Raw genomic sequence first — 27,435 nt, forward strand, 5'->3', positions numbered from 1 at the left:
CCCAGGCCCAACATCCACCCCTCCATGTCCCCTTTTTACCCCCGAATAAAGGACCAATCAATAAATTGAAAAGAACATTACCATTCCTTGGGGTTTCCAGGTTGCTTCCCTGGCCTGGACCCCCTCCTCTAGTGGGGCTACTTATACCCAATTGGAGGCCACTATGCTTCCATCTCACTAAGCATAGTGATGAGAAATGGGAATTCCTATTATAGGCATTCTCCACCTCTGGGTCCGCCCTTCAATGACACTTGCCTAGTAAAGTTCCACTCTTATAAGGCAGGCTCAAAAATCCCAGAAATGGCAGAGACCCTCCTGTTTTCCATTAGGGTTTCCTGCTGGAGTTGACAGGAGACCAACAGAAAATTGGGCTTATGTTTTTGGTCAGTTACTGTAATGAGAAAAACATAATATAACAGAGGTACTTTAACTGTTAAATGATAACCTTAAAAAGCATACCAGCCTATTTGTCACATTTGGGGTTCATAGGGCTCAATTTTCCCCAAAGCATTTTTTTGGCGTACCGTTACGCCACAATTTTTTGGGGCCTAAGTATGCCAAAAAAAAATATTCTAAGTTTCCCCGTTGGATTACTTCATTTTGGCGTGGCGTAACGCGACCTTTAGTTTTGGGGGTGGAGCCTTGATCTGCGCCAAAACGATCGGCCTGCCATGGTAACCAGGGACACAATGCGAGCTGAGGCTGCAAAGTGAAGCATATAGCCAGCTCCCAACACATTAAAAGAATTGAAAAACACATAACAGCAACTTACCTCCAACCCCGCCCGAAGGGCTTGCCGGTCCGATCCCATTCTCAGTCCCCATTCTCCCAGTCCGGTCTCATTCTCGGTCCCCGGATTTTTTTTTCTCTCTCTCTCCTGTGTGTGTGTGAGTGAACCAGAGACCGAGACTGGGACCGGACAGCCTTTGGGCGGGGTTCGAGGTAAGTTGCTGCTATGTATTTTTCAATTCTTTTAGTGTCCGGGCATCTGCTGTGCCGATTTCCTTACCTCTCCACTCTCCAGAAGGTTTTTCTGGAGAGGCCACATATGCTGGCCTAAGCAGAACTGGAGTAACTCTCAGCTGGCCAAACTTCCCTAAATGGCCAGAATTGGCGCGGGTAGCAGGTTACACCCCCTTTGGCTGAAAAAAAAGACCCCAAAAAATCGTAACTAACTGAGTTGCGCTGGTGCAAATTGATTGGGGAAACTGTGGTTTTTCAACTTAGGCCAAAAAGAGCAGCCTGCTCCAAAAAAAACAGCACAAATCACTGGGGAAAATTGAGCCCATTGTCTATTTAACCTAGGAGGAATTCTTGATTTAAGCTACAATATGGTTTTGACATCAAGTCAAATCCAAGATTCCAAGATGTTAATGCACAAAGTCCTAGCACCTTATTTGTTTCTTAACAGACTGAAGCCATTTGAACAATAGGGAATCTCAGTGGGTTCTCTTGAATAGAGATGAGCCTGCCATCAAAACTGCCAACCTTATCAGATCAAGACTATTAGAAAAATTGTTAACACTTTCAGACAATTCCAGCAGGCATTCACACCACATTGTATGTTCAAATGGCTGCTCTGCATGCAAACTCAGCTGGAGTTGTCTGGTAGAAACCCACTCCTGGGAGAGCGGTAGGTGGTTGAATTTGGCAGCCCAGCTGGCCAACTCTTAGACAGGGAGGGAGTCAGAGATCAGACTGCTGGCTCCCTGTCCATTTAGGAGACAAGAACAAAGAAACAAATGGTCAGCCAGTCAGTTGTATGAGAATTGGTAAGGGAGACAGGGAGTGAACCGATAGAACCAATCAGATTCAGAGAACGGGATGGCCTGCGGGACTGGGTGGCATATGTGGTGTTTTCTATGCTCCATGGAAGTTTCCCAAAATTAGGTCAAAATGAGTGAGATTTACTATAATTATTCCTCTGTACATTCAGTTGCTAACTGTAAAATAAAGCATCTTGATGGCTCATATGTGCCCTCATCTCACTAAAGTGTTAATCAAACCATCTTTTAGGAGATTACAGAAGCACACGTGATCGCACATGTGAGATTATGGTATCCACTTCATATAGCTCAGGGCTTTCAATTGTACAGCTCCACATCATGCTAGCGTATGACTAGATATTGGGAGTAAAGGCAAATCCGTAATCGTAAGGGATGCAGGATCCGCTTACGGGAAAGACCAGTGACGCTGAATCCAAGAGAATATCTAGAACAGACCTGAAATTTGTTTAATCATTTCTTATTCTAAACTATATAGTTACAGGAGCCAATTCTGAAAGTGATTGTGAAGGAGACTACACCAATGTGACATCAAAAAGAAACGGTAATATGCCATTTTTTATTTTACTCATAGTAAGTAAAATGTGAATCCTGTAAGGTGGAACTAATGCAGTTTTCTGATGTATTCTTAGCGAGATCACCCTTTGTGCTTTTGTCGCTGAATTTTACTGTAAAATCTATTATTTTTAAAGCAGCTTATTTTTTTAGTTTTGTTTTTATATTAAGTAGGAATTACAAGAATGTACATATAACTATCCATGTTATGCTGAAATGTTTATATAACTACTCTAAAATTATTGAAGTACTATCAAACTACCACAAGTAGTTTCAATTGTTTCCTATTTCATTTTTAAGCATACGGTCATATAGTTCATTTGGTACACCTAGATATACTGAAGCCGTTCCATCAAAGCTATAGCTATAACCATTGCTTAGCACAGTAAACCCAACTATTCAATCATCCAAAGTGGTTCCACTTATTCGTAAGAAATTCATAAATTATTTTAATACTATTTCTACGGTTATCTAACAACATCGAGAAATTATTACTAAATGGAATCTTAAGATCACGAGGGTGATTTTTAGCCTCATTTTGAGCTTTTTCAGCGTGAATTGGGGAGTAATGAGATGAAAATTTTAAAAAGATACTTGCCCCAATTTTCAAGTTGGTCTCAACTTAGGTCACCGGCACTCTCGCCCAAAACAGGAGGCAGTCTCACTAATTCATTTTAATCTGAGTCCTATGAAGTACTTGAGAGTTTTCATTCTTGCTGATTTGGTTAACTCACCAAATATATTTCGCTAATGGCACAAAAATCTTTCTGACCATACAAATTCCACCAAAAACTTTCTTTTTTGCAACAACACACCAGAAATATCACAAAGATCACAAAATCAACCACAGTAAGAAAGCATGTTTAACAAAAACAACCATCATATTCTGGCATTTTTTAAGATTCCCCCTTTAAGACACCACGACAGATCCATGTACCCTGATCTCAATGCCAGCTTCAGCCTCTGTCTTACCACACTTCCCCATCTCAGCCTAACTCCTGAGCATCACTCCCACAGGTCCCTTTCTGTTATGGAACTGAACCTCCTTCAAGGCCCTCACAGTGGGCCTCCCTTCAATCTCCCTCAGGACTTGGAACCTCTACCTCTCCCAGCCTCAGTGCCAAGCCCGTCACTAAATTATGGGCAGAACGGGAACACTATGGCAGATTGGGAGTACAGATTTCAAGCAGGCGCGTGGGTTCACTCAACATCAGGACAGGCAGATCAGCTGATTTTGTGGATCCTGCTTCTTTTCAACTTTATTTTTATTTTTCCAGGTTCTGCGCTCTACATATCAGTTGGTTTGCCAGTCCTGATGCTGAGCAAACCTGCTTAAAATTGCCACTCTTGCTCGAGGATTAAGTTAATTATTTTTTTCTGACTAAAAGTAAAAAGAATAATCAAAAGTCCAGCAAAGCCCATATTTTTTTTTAAGTAAGTTTATTTGTGTGAAGAACTTCGGAACATCATGAGGAAGTGATAAGGCACTATAAGATTGCTAGCATGCATATATTGAGATGGAGTTGCAAACGGAATCAGGAAACCCAGAATTAGAGATGCCACACATCTAAAATAACTTTGAAGGCAACAGAGAAGTGAAATCCTTAAACCTCTCAGTTATAATCGACCTTGCTATGCCACTGACTTAGCATCACTCGTCCCCAACAGAGAGAACTGCAAAAATAGCTCACTTTCATGCTCCTTCCAGTTTGAGCCGCATGTCTGTTACACTTCCTGCTCACTCTGGTTTCAAGCTTCCTTTCCACTAAACCAAGAGGCTGTGAAATAGGAGAACTGCAACAAACAGACTCTGTAGCGAGGAATGTGTGTGACCGCAATATAGAAAGAAAAACTGTAAGACAAACAGAAAAATACTAAGGCAGGGACAGTGGGCCAAACGCAGAACGACGAATACAGAAAGATAAACTTTATAGGCGATCAAGATTTAATTTGTGTCAGTCATAATTAACTTCCACTTAATTATGTAAATTCAATCATGTTCTTGCAGCTGCCAACGCTGACATCGATTCCTGCTCCGTAAGTAAAACTTTATAGCTGATAAATTAGTGTATGTAATATTACTGTACAAGTACTGAACACATGAGATCTACTTAAAATTCCCATGGCTTATCTCATTTGAGGATCACAATTTCTAGGCTTATAAAATCAGATAGATACAGATGAATGCCATTTGTACCATCTTAGTTGATCCATCAGTAAGAACCTACCATTCCCACCCAGCACCCAACTGCTTCTTAAAGGATACCAGGGTTTTTGATCCATTACCTTACCAAGAAATCTATTTCGTCTGTTGCTCACTCATTGCATGAAAAAGAATTTCACTATTTTGAACCAGTGAATGTTTGACCTTTCTCAGTTTAATTTGAAGTTGTGTTTCAGATCTTTATTGGACTTTTCTGTATGCAAATTGGCTGCTGCATTTTGCTTATAAAGCAACATTGACCACAATAAATGCAAATTTCTACAATTCTGACAAACGAAGACATATGAAGAAAATACAGGGAGGTTTATATTGATCTTAAATGTTACTTCATGAAATTGCACATAAGGGACCTATGGTAAAGATAATGTCACATGGAATTCAGGGGAATGTGGTCACATGGATAGAGAAATGGTTGGACAGCAGAAAGAAAATACTAGCTGTAAAAAGGAAAAGTCAATAGCCAGCACTCCACAGAGGCCAGTGTTGGGCTTGCTCTTACTTACTACATACATAATTAGTATGGACTTAGGAATTTGGAGAACAATACTGAAATTTGCCGCTGACCCTAAATTTGTTGCATTGGCAAATTGTTATGAAGACTTTGAAAGCCTGCCAGAAAATAGCCTAGCAATGCGAAAACTGGTGGCAGATGCAATTTAATGTAGAAAATGTGAAATAATATGCTTTGGATTTAATAATGGTAAAGGAAATAAATCTTAAATGGTAAGAATTTTTAGTTTTGTACGTAGAAGCATGGATTACAAGAATAAGGAAGTCATTAATATGTGCAACATTAGTTAAGCTGCAGTTGGAGTGCTGTGTACAGTTTTTGATTTGGGTAGAGATTGAATGGGAAAGTAGCCAAGAGGTGAGAAACGAAAGGTGGGTTCTTTGGGGGTAAAATCCTTAATTTCCTTCCTGGGTCCTCCTTTGTACCCCAGGCATTCATCCCTTCATCATCTATGTAATTCCTTATAATCAAAAAGCATGGGGTCAGCCTCCATATGCAAGCTGATGACACATAGCTCTATGTCTCTGCCTCCCCATCAATCCAAAATGTGTTGCTATGCACTTCAACATGCCTATCGTGACATCAAAGCCGAGCTGAGCCAAAATCTCCAAAATAATGTTGACAAAACTGAAGCCATGTTTTGGCTCCCACATGTATGCTTCTGGCCTTGACTCAACTAATCTCCCAGGTCGCAATGAGAGGCTAAATCAGGAAGTGCAAAATCATGGCATATTGCATGCTCTAAGCTCAGCTACCTTCCTCCCATCCACTCTTTTAACAAGACCTCTGCCACACAATCCACCTCTGCCCCAGTCCTCCCTCTGTGCTGCCAAAACATTATTCCATGCTTTCATCACCTTTGAGGTTCAAATTCACTAACACTCTTGTAGCCGTCCTCACTACCTCCATAACCTTCAACTCACTTGCCGCACTTGAGCTTTAAATATTGCAGCTCGTTGCCTCACATCGCAACACCTCATATTCTCCCAGCTCCACTGACTCCCTATATCATAAGAACATAAGAATTAGGAACAGGAGTAGGCCATCTAGTCCCTCGAGCCTGCTCCGCCACTCAACAAGATCATGGCTGATCTGGCCGTGGACTCAGCTCCACTTACCCGCCCGCTCCCCATAACCCTTAATTCCCTTATTGGTTACAAATCTATCTATTTGTGACTTGAATACATTCAATGAGCTAGCCTCAACTGCTTCCTTGGGCAGAGAATTCCACAGATTCACAACCCTCTGGGAGAAGAAATTCCTTCTCAACTCGGTTTTAAATTGGCTCCCCTGTATTTTGAGGCTGTGCCCCCTAGTCCTAGTCTCCCCGGCCAGTGGAAACAACCTCTCTGCATCTACCTTGTCTATCCCTTTCATTATTTTAAATGTTTCTATAAGATCACCCCTCATCCTTCTGAACTCCAACGAGTAAAGACCCAGTCTACTCAATCTATCATCATAAGGTAACCCCCTCATCTCTGGAATCAGCCTAGTGAATCGTCTCTGTACCCCCTCCAAAGCTAGTATATCCTTCCTTAAGTAAGGTGACCAAAACTGCACGCAGTACTCCAGGTGCGGCCTCACCAATACCCTATACAGTTGCAGCAGGACCTCCGTGCTTTTGTACTCCATCCCTCTCGCAATGAAGGCCAATATTCCATTCGCCTTCCTGATTACCTGCTGCACCTGCAAACTAACTTTTTGGGATTAAGGACCCCCAGGTCCCTCTGCACCACAGCATGTTTTAATTTCTCCCCATTCAAATAATATTCCCTTTTACTGTTTTTTTTTCAAGGTGGATGACCTCACATTTTCGGACATTGTATTCCATCTGCCAAACCTTAGCCCATTCGCTGAACCTATCTAAATCTCTTTGCAGCCTCTCTGTGTCCTCTACACAATCCGCTTTCCCACTAATCTTTGTGTCATCTGCAAATTTTGTTACACTACACTCTGTCCCCTCTTCCAGGTCATCTATGTATATTGTAAACAGTTGTGGTCCCAGCACCGATCCCTGTGGCACACCACTAACCATCGATTTCCAACCTGAAAAGGATCCATTTATCCCGACTCTCTGCTTTCTGTTAGTTAGCCAATTCTCTATCCATGCTAATACATTTTCTATGACTCCGCGTACCTTTATCTTCTGCAGGAACCTTTTGTGTGGCACCTTATCGAATGCCTTTTGGAAATCTAAATACACATATCCATTGGTACACCTCTATCCACCATGCTCATTATATCCTCAAAGAATTCCAGTAAATTAGTTAAACATGATTTCCCCTTCATGAATCCATGTTGCGTCTGCTTGATTGCACTATTCCTATCTAGCTGTCCCGCTATTTCTTCCTTAATGATAGCTTCAAGCATTTTCCCCACTACAGATGTTAAACTAACCGGCCTATAGTTACCTGCCTTTTGTCTGCCCCCTTTTTTAAACAGAGGCGTTACATTAGCTGCTTTCCAATCCGCTGATACCTCCCCAGAGTCCAGAGAATTTTGGTAGATTATAACGAATGCATCTGCTATAACTTCCGCCATCTCTTTTAATACCCATCAAGTTGACCTCAAAGTTCTCTCTCATTTCCAAATCCTTGCTGGGCCTCATCCCACACTATCTTAGGGATCTCCTTCTGCCTTATTTCTCCACATGCACCTTAGGCTCCAATAACACTGGGTTTCATCTTGTCCCTCACGTTTTCACTCCATGATTGGCATCTGGTCATTCAGCCACCATGCTCCTGTCCTCTGGAACTCCTTGTCCAATTCTCTGACTTGCCACCTCCTTCTGTTTTCAAAAATCTTAGAACAGTTAGCTCTTTCCATACTTGGTGTTTTTTTATTCTTGTGCACATATATAGGGAATGTACAAGAAAACTCCTCTCAAAAATGCAGCAGTGAAGAGAAAAATGGTTGATCACAGGAAAAATATGCCCATGGTCCAAGAGTGCTGTTCATTTCAAAGATGGTTATAGTGCAGTTATACACATCCTCTTCATGTTTTATGATTGTTGAAACAACTAGGTGATTGACACAGGAAGCTTTTTAAAAAAAGATATAATTTAGGCCACATGGGGGCCAAAATTCTGCTCCCGAATAAGGCCGGTTACTGTCGGAATGCGGCGGAGTCGAGCGGTCGCCAATTTTTGGACGAATGGCCGCTGTGGGCTAATGTAACCCCACTTTTTAAAAAAGGAGGGAGAGAGAAAACAGGGAATTATAGACCGGTCAGCCTGACCTCAGTAGTGGGTAAAATGATGGAATCAATTATTAAGGATGTCATAGCAGTGCATCTGGAAAATGGTGACATGATAGGTCCAAGTCAGCATGGATTTGTGAAAGGGAAATCATGCTTGACAAATCTTCTGGAATTTTTTGAGGATGTTTCCAGTAAAGTGGACAAAGGAGAACCAGTTGATGTGGTATATTTGGACTTTCAGAAGGCTTTCGACAAGGTCCCACACAAGAGATTAATGTGCAAAGTTAAAGCACATGGGATTGGGGGTAGTGTGCTGACGTGGATTGAGAACTGGTTGTCAGACAGGAAGCAAAGAGTAGGAGTAAACGGGTACTTTTCAGAATGGCAGGCAGTGACTAGTGGAGTGCCGCAAGGTTCTGTGCTGGGGCCCCAGCTGTTTACATTGTACATTAATGATTTAGACGAGGGGATTAAATGCAGTATCTCCAAATTTGCGGATGATACTAAGTTGGGTGGCAATGTGAGCTGCGAGGAGGATGCTATTAGGCTGCAGAGTTACTTGGATAGGTTAGGTGAGTGGGCAAATGCATGGCAGATGAAGTATAATGTGGATAAATGTGAGGTTATCCACTTTGGTGGTAAAAACAGAGAGACAGACTATTATCTGAATGGTGACAGATTAGGAAAAGGGAAGGTGCAACGAGACCTGGGTGTCATGGTACATCAGTCATTGAAGGTTAGCATGCAGGTACAGCAGGCGGTTAAGAAAGCAAATGGCATTTTGGCCTTCATAGCGAGGGGATTTGAATACAGGGGCAGGGAGGTGTTGCTACAGTTGTACAGGGTCTTGGTGAGGCCACACCTGGAGTATTGTGTACAGTTTTGGTCTCCTAACTTGAGGAAGGACATTCTTGCTATTGAGGGAGTGCAGCGAAGGTTCACCAGACTGATTCCCGGGATGGCGGGACTGACCTATCAAGAAAGATTGGATCAACTGGGCTTGTATTCACTGGAGTTCAGAAGAATGAGAGGGGACCTCATAGAAACGTTTAAAATTCTGACGGGTTTAGACAGGTTAGATGCAGAAAGAATGTTCCCAATGTTGGGGAAGTCCAGAACCAGGGGTCACAGTCTGAGGATAAGGGGTAAGCCATTTAGGACTGAGATGAGGAGAAACTTCTTCACCCAGAGAGTGGTGAACCTGTGGAATTCTCTACCACAGAAAGTAGTTGAGGCCAATTCACTAAATATATTCAAAAGGGAGTTAGATGAAGTCCTTACTACTCGGGGGATCAAGGGTTATGGCGAGAAAGCAGGAAGGGGGTACTGAAGTTTCATGTTCAGCCATGAACTCATTGAATGGCGGTGCAGGCTAGAAGGGCTGAATGGCCTACTCCTGCACCTATTTTCTATGTTTCTATGTTTCTATGTTTCAGCAGGAGGGTTTTTCTGGCAGTGCCCACTTCCACCCCGCTGCTGCCAAGCGAGCGTGAATGCATCATCAGTGCGCACACCGCCAGGACCCCCTATCTCTCTAGAAATTCTGCCTGAAAAATCTTATGCCCACTGAGCGGTGCCCCCGACAGTGTTTTCTGTTGGTGCACCTTGCATTCTGTCTGTGAGCCATGGCTGCGCACGGCCATTAAAGGTAAGGGCCCACTGCCACGGCCGGCACTTTTTTATTTGCCGGCCGAATTCCATGTCAACAGGCAGCCTGGCACCCACTCTTGGGTGCCAGGCTACTGGCCCGGCCGAAACCTTCTCTGGTGACCCAGTGGCCGATCCTAAATAATCGCCGATTCTTACACGGTGACGCAGATGTGTAATGACGTCACCACCACTCCGCTCCTGAGTGACAGCGGCAGAGAATCCGTCCCACCTCCACTTCCGCCCCTCACCAGCACTTACCGCCGCACTTCCATCCCCATTATGACTGACTTCCTGACCACTTTAAAAAAAAAAAATGGCAAAAAGCTAAATTTCGGGAAAGAGGTGACCTCACCAAATCGACGATAAAAACACTTTGAAAAAGGTAGGTGCGCCAGGTTTCCGGTGGCGCTGAACTTTGGCCACCACTGGGTTTTGCTAACACATTTGAGCTGTTTTAAACAGAATTGTGTACCAAGTCTGCAGTTACTCATTACAATGAAAATATATAAATGGAACAGAATATATAGTTCTGACTAATGTTTTCTATTAACAGGATGAACACCCAGAAATTTTATATACTGAACTTGATCTAGCAGCTCTGCAGAATAATGTGCTGCAATCACCAGAAAGTACAACATATGCCGAGATTGCTTTGGTTAAGTTACGAGACTCCTGAAAAGTCAGAATCTTAGACTCATGATTGTATTTTGATTGGACATGCAATTCATTCTGAACTCAGTTAACCAGTAAGTTGTAAATAGCAGAATATGCAGGAAATACTCATGTCAGGCAGCATCTGGGTCATCGAGCTGAAATGTTAACTCTGTTTCTCTCCAACATTTTCTGTTTTATTTTAAATTTCCAATATCCGCAGTTACATTTTGCTTTTGTAAGTTGTAAATAGCTGCTTGCTTTGTTAATTGAGCTCACGATGGTCTTCTCATTTTGTATTAAATAGCAGGGCAACATTTTATGATTAAAAATAGATTCTTTGTACCAAAGAAGAAAAATAAACCAGCTTAGAAATACCAAAAATAGAAAGAAAAGAAAGAAAAACTTGTATTTATAAAGCGCCTTTCACGACTACCGGACGTCTCAAAGCGTGTTACAGCCAATGAGGTACTTTTTGAGTGTTGTAATGTAGGAAACACGGCAGCCAATTTGCGTACAGCAAACTCCCATAAACAGCAATGCAATAATGACCAGATCATCTGTTTTAGTGATGTTGATTGAAGGAGAAATATTGGCCAGGACACTGGGGATAACTCCTGATATGTCCTTACTATACAGTATCAATGCACACGAGGCCCATACTTGAGAGAAGGTCACTCTGTGATCTGTTACCTTTATTACCAAGACCTCAAGTGATGAAGGTGGGTGGAGCTTCCCCTTTTATACCTGAAAGTCCAGGTTAGGAGTGTCTCCCACAAGTTCACCCCCTTGTGGTCAATGTTCTCAAGGTGTACAACTTAGGTCAGCTTATACATGGGTTACAATGATACTTGAATACATGACATCACCTCCCCACCAAAGTCTTATTGGGATCACAGGTTAAGTCTCTCTGGTGGTTTACGCTCCCTTGTAGAGCGCCTGAGTTGGGGCTCCAGTTGTTGGGCGCTGGCCTGAGTGTCTACTGTTTGCGGTGCCTCAGGCCTGTCCGGACTGCCCACAGTGACTGGGCTCTCCTCCACTTGGTTCCGGTGTTCGGTCACCTGTGGTGGAGTGAACTCTACGTTGTGTTCTTCCTCTGCTTCTTCTATGGGGTTGCTGAACCTCCTTTTAGTTTGATCCACGTGTTTGCGGCAGATTTGTCCATTGTTAAGTTTAACTACCAAAACCATATTCCCCTCTTTGGTAATCACAGTGCCCGCAAGCCATTTGGGCCCTACAGCGTAATTAAGGAAAAAAACAGGGTCATTGACATCAATACATTGCGCCCTCGCATTCCTGTCATGGTAGTCACATTGTGACTGACGCCTGCTCTCAACAATTTCTTTCATAGTAGGGTGTATAAGGGATAACCTGTTTTGAGCGTCCTTTTCATTAGCAGCTCTGCAAGTGGAACCCCTGTGAGCAAGTGTGGTCGGGATCTATTGGCAAACAGGAGGCATGATAAGCAGCTTTGTAGGGAACCCCCTTGGATTCGGAGCATCCCCTGTTTGATTATCCGCACTGCTCATTCTGCCTGGCCGTTTGAGGCCGGCTTGAACGGTGCCGTTCTGACATGGTTGATTCCATTGCCTGCCATGAAGTCCTGGAATTCAGTGCTTGTGAAGCACGGGCCATTGTCGCTGACCAAGACATCTAGTAGACCATAGGCGGCGAACATTGCCCGTAGACTTTCTACCGTGGCAGAGGATGTGCTTGAATTTAAAATGACAAACTCAATCCATTTGGAGTAAGCGTCTACTACAACCAAAAACATTTTTCCCATGAAAGGACCTGCGTAGTCCACATGGACGCGTGACCATGGCTTGGCGGGCCAGGACCAGTGGCTAAGGGGATCTTCCCTGGGTGCGTTGCCCAGCTGAGCACATGTGTTGCACCTGCGAACACAAAGTTCCAGGTCTGCATCTATCCCTGGCCACCAAACGTGTGACCTGGCAATTGCCTTCATCATGACAATGCCCGTGTGCTCATTGTGAAGTTCTCTGATAAACACCTCTCTGCCCATCTGGGGCATGACTACTCGGTTTCCCCACAGTAGGCAATCGGCCTGAATCGAGAGTTCATCCTTGCGCCTATGAAACGGTTTAAATTCCTCAGGGCATGCCCCGTACATGGCTGCCAAGTCCTCATTCAGGACACATTTCTTAACTAAAGACAGTAGCGGGTCGTTATTTGTCCAGACTTCAATCTGACGGGCTGTCACAGGTGAGCCTTCGCTTTCGAAAGCTTCAACAGCCATGACCATCTCAGCATCATGCTCAGTTGCCCCCTCAGTGGTGGCTAGTGGGAGCCTGCTGAGTGCATCAGCGCAGTTTTCAGTGCTCGGTCTGTGCCGAATTGTGTAGTCATAGGCGGCTAATGTGAGTGCCCACCTCTGTATGCGGGCCGATGCATTTGCATTTATGGCCTTGTTATCAGCCAAAAGAGACGTTAGGGGTTTGTGATCTGTCTCCAGCTCAAATTTCCTGCCAAACAGGTACTGGTGCATTTTTTTTACTGCATATACACATGCTAGCGCTTCCTTTTCTACCATCCCATAGCCCCTTTCTGCCTGGGACAGACTTCTGGAGGCAGAAGCTACCAGCTGTAACTGACCATTGGCATTCACATGCTGCAACACACACCCGACCCCATAGGACGACGCATCGCACGTTAAAACAAGTTTCTTACACGGGTCATATAACGTTAACAGTTTGTTGGAGCATAACAAATTGCTTGCTCTATCAAAAGCCCTTTCCTGGCTGTCCCCCCAGAGCCAATCGCGACCTTTGCATTGGAGCACGTGTAGTGGCTCTAACAGCGTGCTCAATTTGGGAAGAAAGTTACCAAAATATTTCAGGAGCCCCAGGAACGAACGTAGCGTAATTAAGGACAAAAACAGGGTCATTGACATCAATACATCACGCCCTCGCATTCCTGTCATGGTAGTCACATTGTGACTGACGCCTGCTCTCAACAATTTCTTTCATAGTAGGGTGTATAAGGGATAACCTGTTTTGAGCGTCCTTTTCATTAGCAGCTCTGCAAGTGGAACCCCTGTGAGCATGTGTGGTCGGGATCTATTGGCAAACAGGAGGCATGATAAGCGGCTTTGTAGGGAACCCCCTTGGATTCAGAGCATCCCCTGTTTGATTATCTGCACTGCTCGTTCCGCCTGGCCGTTTGAGGCTGGCTTGAACGGTGCCGTTCTGACATGGTTAATTCCATTGCCTGCCATGAAGTCCTGGAATTCAGTGCTTGTGAAGCACGGGGTCTGGGTGCTCTCTGGATCGCTTCCGTTTTGGACGCAGTAGGTCTGATCCCGTCTGTTGCTACCCTCCTCCCCAGGAATTCTACCTCTGGAGCTAAGAAGATGCACTTCGCATTTTTCAGTCGCAGCCCTACCGAGTCCAGTCTGCATAGCACCTCCTCCACGTTTTGGAGCTGTTCTTCAGTATCGCGACCCGTGATGAGGATGTCGTCTTGAAAAACCACCGTCCTTGGAATTGACTTGAGGAGGCTTTCCATATTTCGCTGAAAGATCGCGGCGGCCGAACGGATCCCGAACGGACATCTGTTATATTCAAACAACCCCTTGTGTGTTGTGATGGTGATCAGCTTCTTCGACTCGCTCGCCAGCTCCTGGGTCATGTAAGCTGAGGTCAGGCCCAATTTTGAAAAAAGTTTGCCACCGGATAGCATCGCAAAGAGGTCCTCTGCTCTTGGTAGCGGGTACTGGTCTTGGAGTGACACCCAATTGATGGTGGCCTTGTAATCGCCACATATCCTGACCGACCCATCCGCCTTGAGCACCGGCACGATCGGGCTCGCCCAGTCACGGAATTCGACTGGCGAGCTGATGCCTTCCCTCAGCAGGCGGTCCAATTCGCATTCTATCTTTTCCCGCATCATGTACGGCACCGCTCTGGCCTTGTGGTGTATGGCCTGGCGTCCGGGTTTGTGTGACTCACTACCTTGGTCCCCATGAAAGTGCTGATGCCGGGTTGAAATAATGAGTCAAATTTGTCCAGGACCTGTGAGCATGATACTCGCTCCACAGAAGAAATTGCATTGACATCGCCCCATTTCCAGTTCATGACAGCAAGCCAACTCCTCCCCAGTAGTGCGGGACAATCCAGACTGGCAACCTGATCTCCGAATCTTTGTGGGTCACGACTACCATGGCGCTGCCTAGCACCGGAATGATCTCCTTTGTATATATCCGTAGCTGTGCGTCAATCGGCAATAATTTTGGCCTCCTGGCCTTGGGCACCCACAACCTTTCGAACTCTTTGATACTCATCAGGGACTCCTGACAAGGAAAAGGAGGTGGGGTAGGATTGTTGGTTAAAGAAGCGATTAATGCAATAGTTAGGAAGGACATTAGCTTGGATGATGTGCAATCTATATGGGTAGAGCTGCAGAACACCAAAATGCAAAAAACGTTAGTGGGAGTTCTGTACAGACCTCCAAACAGTAGTACTGATGTTGTGGAGGGCATCAAACAGGAAATTAGGGGTGCATGCAATAAAGGTGCAGCAGTTATCATGGGTGACTTTAATATGCATATAGATTGGGCTAACCAAACTGGAAGCAATACGTGGAGGAGGATTTCCTGGAGTGCATAAAGGATGGTTTTCTAGACCAATATGTCGAGGAACCAACTAGGGGGGAGGCCATCTTAGACTGGGTGCTGTGTAATGAGAGAGGATTAATTAGCAATCTCGTTGTGCGAGGCCCCTTGGGGAAGAGTGACCATAATATGATGGAATTCTACATTAGGATGGAGAAGGAAACAGTTAATTCAGAGACCATGGTCCAGAACTTAAAGAAGGGTAACTTTGAAGGTATGAGGCGTGAATTGGCTAGGATAGATTGGCGAATGGTACTTAAGGGGTTGACTGTGGATGGGCAATGGCAGACATTTAGAGACCGCATGGATGAACTACAACAATTGTACATCCCTGTCTGGCGTAAAAATAAAAAAGGGAAGGTGGCTCAACCATGGTTATCAAGGAAAATCAGGGATAGTATTAAAGCCAAGGAAGTGGCATACAAATTGGCCAGAAATAGCAGCGAACCCGGGGACTGGGAGAAATTTAGAACTTAGCAGAGGAGGACAAAGGGTTTGATTAGGGCAGGGAAAATAGAGTACGAGAGGAAGCTTGCAGGGAACATTAAGATCGACTGCAAAAGCTTCTATAGATATGTAAATAAAAAAGGTTAGTAAAGACAAACGTAGGTCCCCTACAGTCAGAATCAGGGGAAGTCATAACGGGGAACAAAGAAATGGCAGACCAATTGAACAAGTACTTTGGTTCCGTATTCACTAAGGAGGACACAAACAACCTTCCGGATATAAAAGGGGTCAGAGGGTCTAGTAAGAAGGAGGAACTGAGGGAAATCCTTATTAGTCGGGAAATTGTGTTGGGGAAATTGATGGGATTGAAGGCCGATAAATCCCCAGGGCCTGATAGTCTGCATCCCAGAGTACTTAAGGAGGTGTCCTTGGAAATAGCGGATGCATTGACAATCATTTTCCAGCATTCCATAGACTCTGGATCAGTTCCTATGGAGTGGAGGGTAGCCAATGTAACCTCACTTTTTAAAAAAGGAGGGAGAGAGAAAACAGGAAATTATAGACCGGTCAGCCTGACATCGGTAGTAAAATGATGGAATCAATTATTAAGGATGTCATAGCAGTGCATTTGGAAAGAGGTGACATGATAGGTCCAAGTCAGCATGGATTTGTGAAAGGGAAATCATGCTTGACAAATCTTCTAGAATTTTCTGAGGATGTTTCCAGTAGAGTGGACAAGGGAGAATCAGTTGATGTGGTGCATTTGGACTTTCAGAAGGCTTTCGACAAGGTCCCACACAAGAGATTAATGTGCAAAGGTAAAGCACATTGGATTGGGGGTAGTGTGCTGACGTGGATTGAGAACTGGTTGGCAGACAGGAAGCAAAGAGTAGGAGTAAATGGGTACTTTTCAGAATGGCAGGCAGTGACTAGTGGGGTACCGCAAGGTTCTGTGCTGGGGCCCCAGCTGTTTACATTGTACATTAATGATTTAGACAAGGGGATTAAATGTAAAATCTCCAAATTTGCGGATGACACTAAGTTGGGTGGCAGTGTGAGCTGCGAGGAGGATGCTATTAGGCTGCAGAGTGACTTGGATAGGTTAGGTGAGTAGGCAAATGCAGATGAAGTATAATGTGGATAAATGTGAGGTTATCCACTTTGGTGGTAAAAACAGAGAGACAGACTATTGTCTGAATGGTGACAGATTAGGAAAAGAGGAGGTGCAACGAGACCTGGGTGTCATGGTACATCAGTCCTTGAAGGTTGGCATGCAGGTACAGCAGGCGGTTAAGAAAGCAAATGGCATGTTGGCCTTCATAGCGAGGGGATTTGAGTACAGGGGCAGGGAGGTGTTACTACAGTTGTATAGGGCCTTGGTGAGGCCACACCTGGAGTATTGTGTACAGTTTTGGTCTCCTAACTTGAGGAAGGACATTCTTGCTATTGAGAGAGTGCAGCGAAGGTTCACCAGACTGATTCCCGGGATGGCTGGACTGACATATCAAGAAAGACTGGATCAACTGGGCTTGTATTCACTGGAGTTCAGAAGAATGAGAGGGGATCTCACAGGAACGTTTAAAATTCTGACGGGTTTAGACAGGTTTGATGCAGGAAGAATGTTCCCAATGTTGGGGAAGTCCAGAACCAGGGGTCACAGTCTAAGGATAAGGGGTAAGCCATTTAGGACTGAGATGAGGAGAAACTTCTTCATCCAGAGAGTGGTGAACCTGTGGAATTCTCTACCACAGAAAGTTGTTGAGGCCAATTCACTAAATATATTCAAAATGGAGTTGGATGTAGTACTTACTACTAGCGGGATCAAGGGGTATGGTGAAAAAGCAGGAATGGAGTACTGAAGTTGTATGTTCAGCCATGAACTCATTGAATGGCGGTGCAGGCTCGAAGGGCCGAATGGCCTACTCCTGCACCTATTTTCTATGTTTCTATGACTGGCTGGCCCCTGTGTCTAGCTCCATTAATACTGGGATGCCATTGAGGAGTACTTTCATCATTATCGGTGGTGTCCTGGTATATGAACTGTATATGTGCTCCACATGAACTCACTGAACTTCAGCTTCCAGCGATTTTCCCCCAGTATTCATTTGGCCTCGTAGGGCTTATATCGGGCCCGTCCTCCTCGTACATCAACCTAGCTGCAGGCTTCCTGCACATACGCGCCAAGTGACCGCTAAAGTTGCAGTTTGTGCAGGTGTATTGCTGATACCTGCAAGCTCTGGCTGGGTGTTTGCCTCCACACCTCCAGCATGAGCTGGAGGCCCCGTTGTTGGAAACAAAAGGTCCATTACCAGTCGATCGTCTCTGACTGCCTCTGTAACTATCCTTAAGCGCACCATTAACAGGTGTTGATGGCCCCATTGCTGGCCGCATTGTCCATTGCGATGGCATGAATCGCCGTTCAGCTAGCCATTGTCTATGTTGAATTCCCCCTTTGGGTTCGACTACATGCTGGGGCATGTCCCATTGCCCTTGTCTTCCTAGAGAACTGTGTGCCGCGTTAACAATGTTGACTCCCTGGTCGTTTGCCGCATTTGTGCCAAGATTTTTGTCATACATCATTCTGGTCCCTTCCTCCCCTGAGATAAATGTCTGGGCTATCAGAGCCGCCGCTTCCAAGGTCTCACTCAATTTCCTGAAAACCCTAGCATGCCCGATGCCCTCAATAAAAAAAGTCTTGCAGCATCTCCACTCTACATGCATCTGGGAACTTACATAGGTTCGCCAGTCGCCGGAGATCTGCCACGAAGTCTGGAACGCTTTGCCCTTCTCGCCGCCGGTGCGTGTAAAACCGGTCTCTTGCCATGTGCATGCTGCTCACCTGTTTCAGGTGTTCCCCGATCAACTTACTGAGCTCTTTGAACGTCTTATCCGCCGGCTTCTCTGGCGCTAGAAGGTCTTCATCAGGGAGTACGTTCTGGATCCACAAACCGTCAGGAGATGAGCCCTGCGTTTGTCGGACGAATCCTGTCCCAACCATTCCTTAGTGACAAATCTTTGCTGTAGTCTCTCAATAAAGTCGTCCCAATCATCACCAACACAGTACCTCTCTTCTGTGCTGCTAGTGGCCATGCTTGCGTGGTTTAAATCCCAGTTTCTCGTTGCCAATGATATGTCCTTACTATACAGTATAAATGATAAATGCACACGAGGCCCATACTTGAGAGAGGGTCACTCTGTGACCAGTTACCTTTATTACCAAGACCTCAAGTGATGAAGACGGGTGGAGCTTCCCCTTTTATACCTGAAAGTCCAGGTTAGGAGTGTCTCCCACAAGTTCACCCCTTGTGGTCAATGTTCTCAAGGTGTACAACTTAGGTCAGCTTACACATGGGTTACAATGATAGTTGAATACATGACAACTCCCCTGCTCGTCTTCGAAATAGTGCTATGGGATCTTTTACGTCCACCTGAGAGAGCAAGACAGGGCCTCGGTTTGATGTCTTACCCGAAAGACAGCACCTCCGACAGTGCAATGCTCCCTCAGTACTGCACTGGAGTGTCAGCCTAGTTTTAGTGCTCAAAGTCGCTGGAGTGGAACTTGAACCCACAACCTTTTAACTCAAAGGCGAGAGTGCTACCCACTGAGCCAGAGCTGACACAGATAGAACATAGAGCATGATGGTTTTGTATATTGATGCTGTACGGTGCCATAGAGTAATGAGATGCATGTTCATGCCTGCAATTCTATATGGCATTAGCGTCAGTGGTGCTACTGAGGATTGGGAAAATCACTAAGCCAAGGCCAAGACTAGTTTACAAGGGAATTTTTCTTTAAAATCACACAGCACATCATTCAAAACAGATTTATGAACCTCTTGCTAGCCAGCTCAAAAGCAGAGATCAAGAAAGAAAGATTTGCATTTATATGGTACCTTTCACGTCCACCGTAAGTCTTAAAGTGCTTTACAGTGATTTTATGTGCCCAAGTCCCGGGAGTGGGACAAGAAGCGACAACCTTCTGACTCCAAGGCGAGTGTGCTACCCACTGAGCCACAGCTGACACATAGTTCACATCACGGCATGTATTGCTTCCCATCTAAGAGATAATGATGGAATGTAATAAAATAAAAACTTAATTAAGAAAAACAAGTATTGTGGTGGAAATAGTAGCAATGATGGCTAACTGCAAAGCCTGTAAATATGATTTGATGTAGAAAAATGTTGTTGGAATAAATGCAGGACTTTCACTGTTTTTTAAAGTATAGATAAAGCTGGAGCAAGGAAAAGGAGAGGCTAAATTTGATTGAATGATGCGGTATTTCCAAAATCAGAGTCCAATTTTATTCATATGCAACACTGGATAACCTGTCACATGTTGATTAACAAAGAAATTCTCCTTTTGCTTCCTGCTAATGAAACCCTGCAATATGACGGCTTTTATTTAGCTTTCAGCCTATAGATATCTCCATTAGGCATCATATGAAAACAAGTATTGCTCAAATTAACACTTTGTGTGTAAATTAGAATTTTTAGATGGCAATTAATGTCAGCCTTGGCTCAGTGATCGTACTCTCACCTTTGAATCAGAAGATCAAGGGTCACACCCTTTCCAGGAATTGAGCATAGAGTTGGAGGTGCCATCTTTCCGATGAAACATTAAACCGAGGCCCCATCTACGCTCTCAGGTAACATAAAATATCCCATGCCACTACTTGAAGAAGAACTGGGCATTTCTCTTGGTACTCTTACCAACACTTATCCCTTAACCAACACTAGCAAAACAGGTTACTTGGTCATTCATTTTGTTGTGTATCTGTAAAGCATGCACTCCCATGTTCCGCCACCAGGGAGCGCATCCCCTGAAGCCCCAAGGGATCCCAGCATCCCTTGGGAGCACTGTATATAAGCCGGCCCCTAAGGCCTGTTCCTCACTCTGGAGTGTCTTAATAAAGACTGAGGTCACTGTTACTTTAATCTCCTTGTGTGCAGTCTCATCTGTGATCAAACATGTCACCTCGGCCCCGTTTAAACCAGCCTCCAATGGGCAGGCAAAGCAGGAGTACAAACAATCAAACAGAGCCTTAAACGAGTCACAGAAGGCTCACTCCAAACCCGCCTGTCCCGAGTACTGCTCAGCTACCGCACGAGACCCCACTCGCTTACAGGGGTGCCCCCAGCTGAGCTATTCATGAAAAGGACACTTAAAACCAGACTCTTGCTGGTTCACTCCAACCTGCATGATCAGGTAGAGAGCAGGCGGCAGCAACAAAATGTAAACGATGGTCGCGCCACTGTGTCATGGGAAATTGATCTGAATGACCCTGTGTATGTACTAAACTATGGACATGGTCCCAAGTGGATCGCGGGCACGGCGATAGCTAAAGAAGGGAATAGGGTGTTTGTAGTCAAACTAGACAATAGACAAATTTGCAGAAAGCACCTGGACCAAACGGGGCTGCGGTTCACGGACTGCCCTGAACAACCCACAGCAGACACCACCTTTTTCGAGCCCACAACACACACCCAAAGGATCCACGACACCACGTCAGACCAGGAAATCAAACCCATCACGCCCAACAGCCCAGCAAGGCCAGGCTCACCCAGTAGTCCTGCAGGGCCAACAACATGCCAGCCCAGCGAGGGCACAGCCAACACACCAAAACAGACATTTGTACTGAGGCGGTCCACCCGGGAAAGAAAGGCTCCCGACCGCCTCACCTTGTAAATAGTTTTCACTTTGACTTTGGGGGAGAGTGATGTTGTGTATCTGTAAAGCATGCACTCCCATGTTCCGCCACCAGGGAGCGCATCCCCTGAAGTCCCAAGGGATCCCAGCATCCCTTGGGAGCACTGTATATAAGCCGGCCCCTAAGACCTGTTCCTCACTCTGGAGTGTCTTAATAAAGACTGAGGTCACTGTTACTTTAACCTCCCTGTGTGCAGCCTCATCTGTGTTAGAAACACAATACATTTCATTGCTGTTTGTGGGATTTTGTACAAACTGGCTGGCTGCAAAAAGCAATGACAACACTTCAAAAGTAATTTGTTGGTTGTAAAGAATATCCTGAGAACATGAAAGGCACTATATAAATATTTATTTCTTTGTTGCAGCACATTGGTGGATAAAAGTAAAAATAAAGCTCCTAGCATCCAGTTAAATAGCTCCTCTGAGAGATTGTTTGGAATGTGTTGTCTGGCTGCCATCTTGGTTTGTGGATAGTAGTGCCAAGCTCAGAGCAAAGGTCTTAAGAAGGGTGAGGAAAAATAACTAAAAATGCTGTGGTTAGTTGGTTTTGAGGAGGGGGTAGGGGGCAGTGTTATTTTTTTTGTTTTTGATAAATTATGATTATTGATAGCTGATTTCAATTAATGATTAAATAAAATAAAAAAATAATAAGTGGAAATGTGTGGTTTATTTCTAGTGGGCTAAGAAACACAACTTAAGAAAGTGCGCTTGTAGGGCTGTATACGAGTACAGGATATTTAATTGCTCCATCATTGATGGCCGTGCCTTCAACTATCAAGGCCCTAAGCTCTGGAATTCCCTCCGTAACCCTCGCTGCCTCTCTTTCTTCCTTTAAGACGCTCCTTAAAACCTACCTCTTTGTCCAAGCTTTAGGTCATCTGCCCTAATGTGGCTCGGTGTCAAATTTTGTTTTTATAATGCCTGCGAAACACCTTAGGACGTTTTACTATGTTAAATGCAAGTTGTTGTTGATGATATGGGATATGGATTTACACCTACAATTCATTACATTGGTTCCTAAGCTCAACTATGCCAATGTGGAAGGCACTAAGTAGAGATCAGTAGCTTCTCCACAGAGAAGAAAAACTGGAGGACATCAGCCCTCACTTTCTTCTTTCTGCAACCACTGCTGCGAGCTATTATACATCTCTTCCAAGTCCACTACAACAGCATTTTGAAATAACAATCAGCATTTTCAATCCCTTATACACCTTAGTGCTAAATTATTGATAATAGCATTTAATTGTTCATGTAAACTTCCCAAATAGAAAACGAATAGTGCAAAAAATGACCAAAATCCAGTTTTCTGAAACCAGGGCAAAATACAGGACATAAAGGTAATGGGCCTGAAATTCTTCAAGGATTCTGCTAGTCTCTTGCTATAACTGGTTGCACCAGATCTTGACTGTTTCTGGGTGGTTCCTGGTTACAATGTAATAAGAACATAAGAATTAGGAACAGGAGTAGGCCATTCGGCCCCTCGAGCCTGCTCCGCCATTCAATAAGATCATGGCTGATCTAATGGACAGAGCCTCTGACCAACCCTTATAAGTCGAATGACAGCTAGGAGGCAGAGGCTCCCTGCAACATGTGTTCGCATTCGTGTGATCTAGTGGGACCTGGTGTAACAATGAGTTAAGGTGTACCAGCTTCCACATGGGGCAGATGTGCCCTCCCGCACCCCCTGCCCGCCCGCCTATGAGACATGGATGTCAAAGGCCAGGATTAAAAACAAAAAAGAATTGCTGATCGATTCCCTTGCTCAGGACGCTGAGGGGACCATGCCCAGAATCGGTAAGGGGGCCTGAGAACCTGCCCTTTCCACAGGCACAAGAGTTTCTGGCAGTCATGAGCAAGCAGGCACCAAAGATGCACCCAAAGTGGTGCTTGCACCTGCCTGTCCCATATAAATGAAGTGTTCCTCCAATAACCTCACAAACTCTGGCAGGTGGCAAGTGTTGAGCACTGGTGGCACCACCAGGATTACTACACAAGGAATTTTGAAACCAATATCTCTGTATTTCTTTTGGGGAATTAAACATTCTGATCTTTTAGCTCATCTCTACCACTGAATATTAATTTTAGGAAGTAAGGAAGTGATGTGTCAGTTTTACATAGCCTTAATCAGATCCCATCTGGAAAACTGCGTTCATATTTGGGCATCAAACCTCAGGAACGATTATATTGCCCTTGGTAGGGTTACCAGAATGATACTTAAAGGGTTAAATTATGAAGACAAGTTGCATAAAATTAACTTGTATTCCTTTGTGTTTAGAAGGTTAAAGGCTGAAATATCTTGAACTTGCTTGTTTTTTTGCTATTGCTTTGTTTTTATTGGGAAGCTAGCGAATAATCTGTTTAAACACTGAGCACCGATAACATTATCAGGGGAACTGGAAGACAATGTGAGGAAACTGAATTAGCAAAAATGTTGAAATAATCTGAGTTAATGTTGGAATCTCTGCTAATGTAATGGAATTTTAAATACTTAATTCTGGGTAAGTGGCAGTTAAATTGTTTTCCTATCAAGTTAAACGGTTCCTCCTTAGAAACATACACTTATTAACAAATAATTGTTAGAGACTCGGGCAACACATAGTCTTACTTACACTATTATGTATGGGATCCCCACTCCCAATGACACGCCCCAGAAACAGACCAATGTAGGGCTGCATCGAGGGAGGAATTATTTTACCAATTAATTTGCCTAAACTAATTAGCTGATGCTTACCTAGAGGTTACATTCTTGCAGCATCACTACAGAAAGTTTTAAATTAAATTTCTTCACATTTTCTGGCTGAATATCTCCTCAATATTGCCCTTTGTGTTTAAACAAAAATATTGTTAAAGGCCACGTGCAAGACAGAAATAAACAACAAGATGGTGAAAACTATTTAAAAATATGTTTTGGTACTTCATAACTTCTCAAAAGGTTACTGAGAAATCTGGTTCTTAATACTGGAATGTGGAAAATTCCCTTTTATGAAACAGTGATTAATATTGTTCTACTGACATGTATTTCATTGGAACTGAGGAGGTCAGGTACCGTTCTCATCTTTCTCATTAAAAAAAGATAGCTTTCCCAATCATAGAAATTGACCTTTTCTGACAGAGAATCATACCAGACAGACCAAGTAGTTATTTTGATCACAAGTACTCTGGGTGAGGGAGACTCATTTTAATCTTTGTGTGTTTATTCAGATAATTGCAGTTTGTCTTTTAAACTGATTCTCTTTTACCAAAGTAACAATGTCCTGAACATTTGAACTAATCAAATTCCAACTGCCTATAAATCTTCAACCCTTGAGCAAAGTTCTTTTCACCATTCGGAGAACTTGATTTAAAAAAAAATGAGAAACCTAGGTGATGGACAAAGGGCCATGGTACAGCACATCAACAAGGTTGAAAAGATTAGAAAGGAGATGGGGTGAATTGAGAATTAGTGGTGAGATGAATCACTTGGGCTTTAAAATCTGTACACTAAGAAAAAAGGGAAGACAGAGGAGTGTGGCAGTTCTGAGGTCTTGGTAAAGAACGTTTGAGTCCAACAATCCTTCATCATGATGAAATGAGTCTTCATTTCAACACATTAATGAGGAAATGTATATAAAGACGAACAGGAAAAGCTGGGCCCAGTTTCACTTCTTCCCCATCGGAATTCACATGCGGGCAGGAGAGCAGAAAGGAAAATGGAGGTTGGGGCAGCAAGACAACAATAGGCCATTTTCCCAATACTTCTACCATGATTTTGGGTAGGATGGCAAAGAAAACTGCACCTAATTTTGTGCATCATTGTGCACATTGTTGAGCAAATCACATTGCTGGCATCTAAAAGTTTATGCTGTTCCCAAGAGTTCTTAAAATAATTTTTTTTAGGACTTTATAGAATCATGGATAGAATATTGTGCGGGAGGCAGTAAATAAATTTATTTTCGCAAGCCATAAATCATCCTCATCTGAAAGACCAGGTAGGAATTCTGCTCTCTCCCACCCTGTCATCATCATCATAGGCAGTCCCTCGAATTGAGGATGACTTGCTTCCACATCAAGAAGTTCACAGGTGTTTCAATGAAGGACTTAAAATTCCAGGTTCCGAACTAAATCTTGAAGGGTGGAAGGTGCCTGTGCGTGGATTTTTTTAACGTGTGGTGGCCGTTGCACACCGGCCGCCACACGGGCTTGACGGAGCTGGGTCTTGGTCCAGTGGCAAGGGTTAACCAAGACGACTGGAGGCCAGCTCTGCTGCAAGGACCTATTGCGCGCACATAGCGCAGTGTGGGCTGGCCCGTGCTGCCCCCGAGGCCCTCGCCTTTCCTGGGCCCCGAACTCTCACCTCTTTTGGGCTCCGATCACATCCCTCTGCAATCTCTCGCCGCTCCTTCACCCTGACCTTGCCACTTCTGCTGTATCTGCCCCCGCTCCAATCACCAACTTGGACCTTGGTGACATCCCTTTTCACTGCCATTGCTCTCCAGCTCCAGCACGTGCTGCTCCCTGGAGTGAACCTGGAGTAGAACTGAACCCAGCCCAAGTCAGCAGCTTCAGTGGAGGAAAGGGAGGGGAAACAGTGAGTGTAGAACTGAACCCAGCCAGAATTGTGAGCACCTTTGGGGGAGGAAAACCATTGAGTGTAGAACTAAACCCAGCCAGAATCAGCACCTTTAGGGGAGGAGAGGCGAGGAGAGTAAAATAGTAGTAATTTGTGGAACTGTTGACCTCAGTCTTCCCCCCCTGAGGTCTATATGCTCTAAAACTGAAGCTTGGTGTCCCTCAGTCCCTACTCCTTGATTTATGTCCCCTTCTCTCCTCCTCTTTTCCCCTGTGGCACTAGGAGGAATAGGATAGCCAGACCCGTAGGATTCTTGGTCGGGGCTTGACGCCTACCCTTGGTGTTTAGAAAGCCTTCCCGCCAGTTCCATGGCTCCCCTGCGCCGCCATCGCCGCTTCCTCCTCCTCCCCGCTCCTACCCTGTAACCATTCACTAGCAGCCCAGCGTGACTTAATGGAAGAATACTTGACACCTCCTTTCAACAACAGTGTTTTACCATTCTATGGCACAAGGTGTTGGAGTTATGCACTTCATATGGCAGTTATTATTTTAAATGCTTGTTCATCAAGGAGGAGGTGCTAAGGCTAGGGAATAAAACACTATCCCGTTCAGACTTCTAAGGGTAGATGTTCCAATTTGCTACACCTAATAAATGGGAGGTTATTTTAAGTTAATCAGGAGCAAATCAGGAAAATAATAATAGGATTGGGCAGAGTCAACACAGATTTATGAAAGGGAAATCATGTTTGACAAATCTGTTAATGCTTTTTGGAGTTGTATCAAGCAGAATAGATAAGGGGGAATCAGAAAATGAGATGTATTTGGATTTTCAGAAAGCATTCGTTAAAGTGCCACACAAGAGGCTGGAATCATAGAAATTTGCAGCACGGAAGGAGGCCATTTTGGCCCAGCGTGACCGCGCCGGCCGACCAAGAGCTATCCAGCCTAACCCCACCTTGGGCCATAGTCCTGTAGGTTACGACACTTTAAGTGCACATCCAAGTATTTTTTTTTTAAATGTGATGAGGCTTTCTGTCTTTGCCACCCTTTCAGGCAGTGAGTTCCAGACCCCCACCATCCTCTGGGTGAAGAAATTTCCTCTCATATCTCCTCTAAACCTCCTCCCAATTCATTTAAATCTATGTCCCCTGGTTGTTGACACCTCTGCCAAGGGAAAGAGATCCAGGGACCTCATAATTTTATAGACCTCAATCAGGTCTCCACTCAATCTCCTCTGTTCCAAAGAAAGGAGACCCAGCATCTCCACTCTTTCCTTATAGTCAAAATTCTCTAGTCCAGGCAACATTTTTGTAAATCTCCTCTTCTCCTCTGCACTCTTTCCAGTCCAATCACATCTTTCCTGTAATGTGGTGACCAGAACTGCGGCCTAACCAGTGTTTTATATAGTTCAACCATAATGTCCTTGGTCTTGTAGTCCATGCCTCGACTAATAAAGTATTCCATATGCCTTCTTAACCACCTTATCTACCTGGCCTGCTACCTTCAGGGATCTGTGGACCTGTACTCC

The 27,435-nt window shown here is 44.4% G+C and overlaps 1 protein-coding gene across 7 annotated transcripts in view; it reads left to right on the plus strand.

Annotated features, from left to right (window-relative positions):
- The window catches only part of LOC139226821 (platelet endothelial cell adhesion molecule-like), a 151,171-nt gene that overhangs the window by 105,135 nt on the left and 18,601 nt on the right, over nt 1-27,435 (plus strand). For 5 of the 7 annotated variants that reach the window (XM_070857859.1, XM_070857861.1, XM_070857860.1 and 2 more), the window contains 3 exons: nt 2,263-2,328; nt 4,348-4,376; nt 10,477-11,292. In XM_070857859.1, coding sequence (XP_070713960.1) covers nt 2,263-2,328; nt 4,348-4,376; nt 10,477-10,599 — 218 coding nt within the window. In that variant the 3' untranslated portion in view covers nt 10,600-11,292. Of the gene's footprint in view, nt 1-2,262; nt 2,329-4,347; nt 4,377-10,476; nt 11,293-27,435 lie in introns of those variants that run through there. The other 2 variants (XM_070857862.1, XM_070857863.1) reach the window with 2 other exon arrangements.

Source organism: Pristiophorus japonicus, chromosome 16 (assembly GCF_044704955.1).
Source record: "Pristiophorus japonicus isolate sPriJap1 chromosome 16, sPriJap1.hap1, whole genome shotgun sequence".
In the NCBI taxonomy this organism is placed as follows: Eukaryota; Metazoa; Chordata; class Chondrichthyes; family Pristiophoridae; genus Pristiophorus; species Pristiophorus japonicus.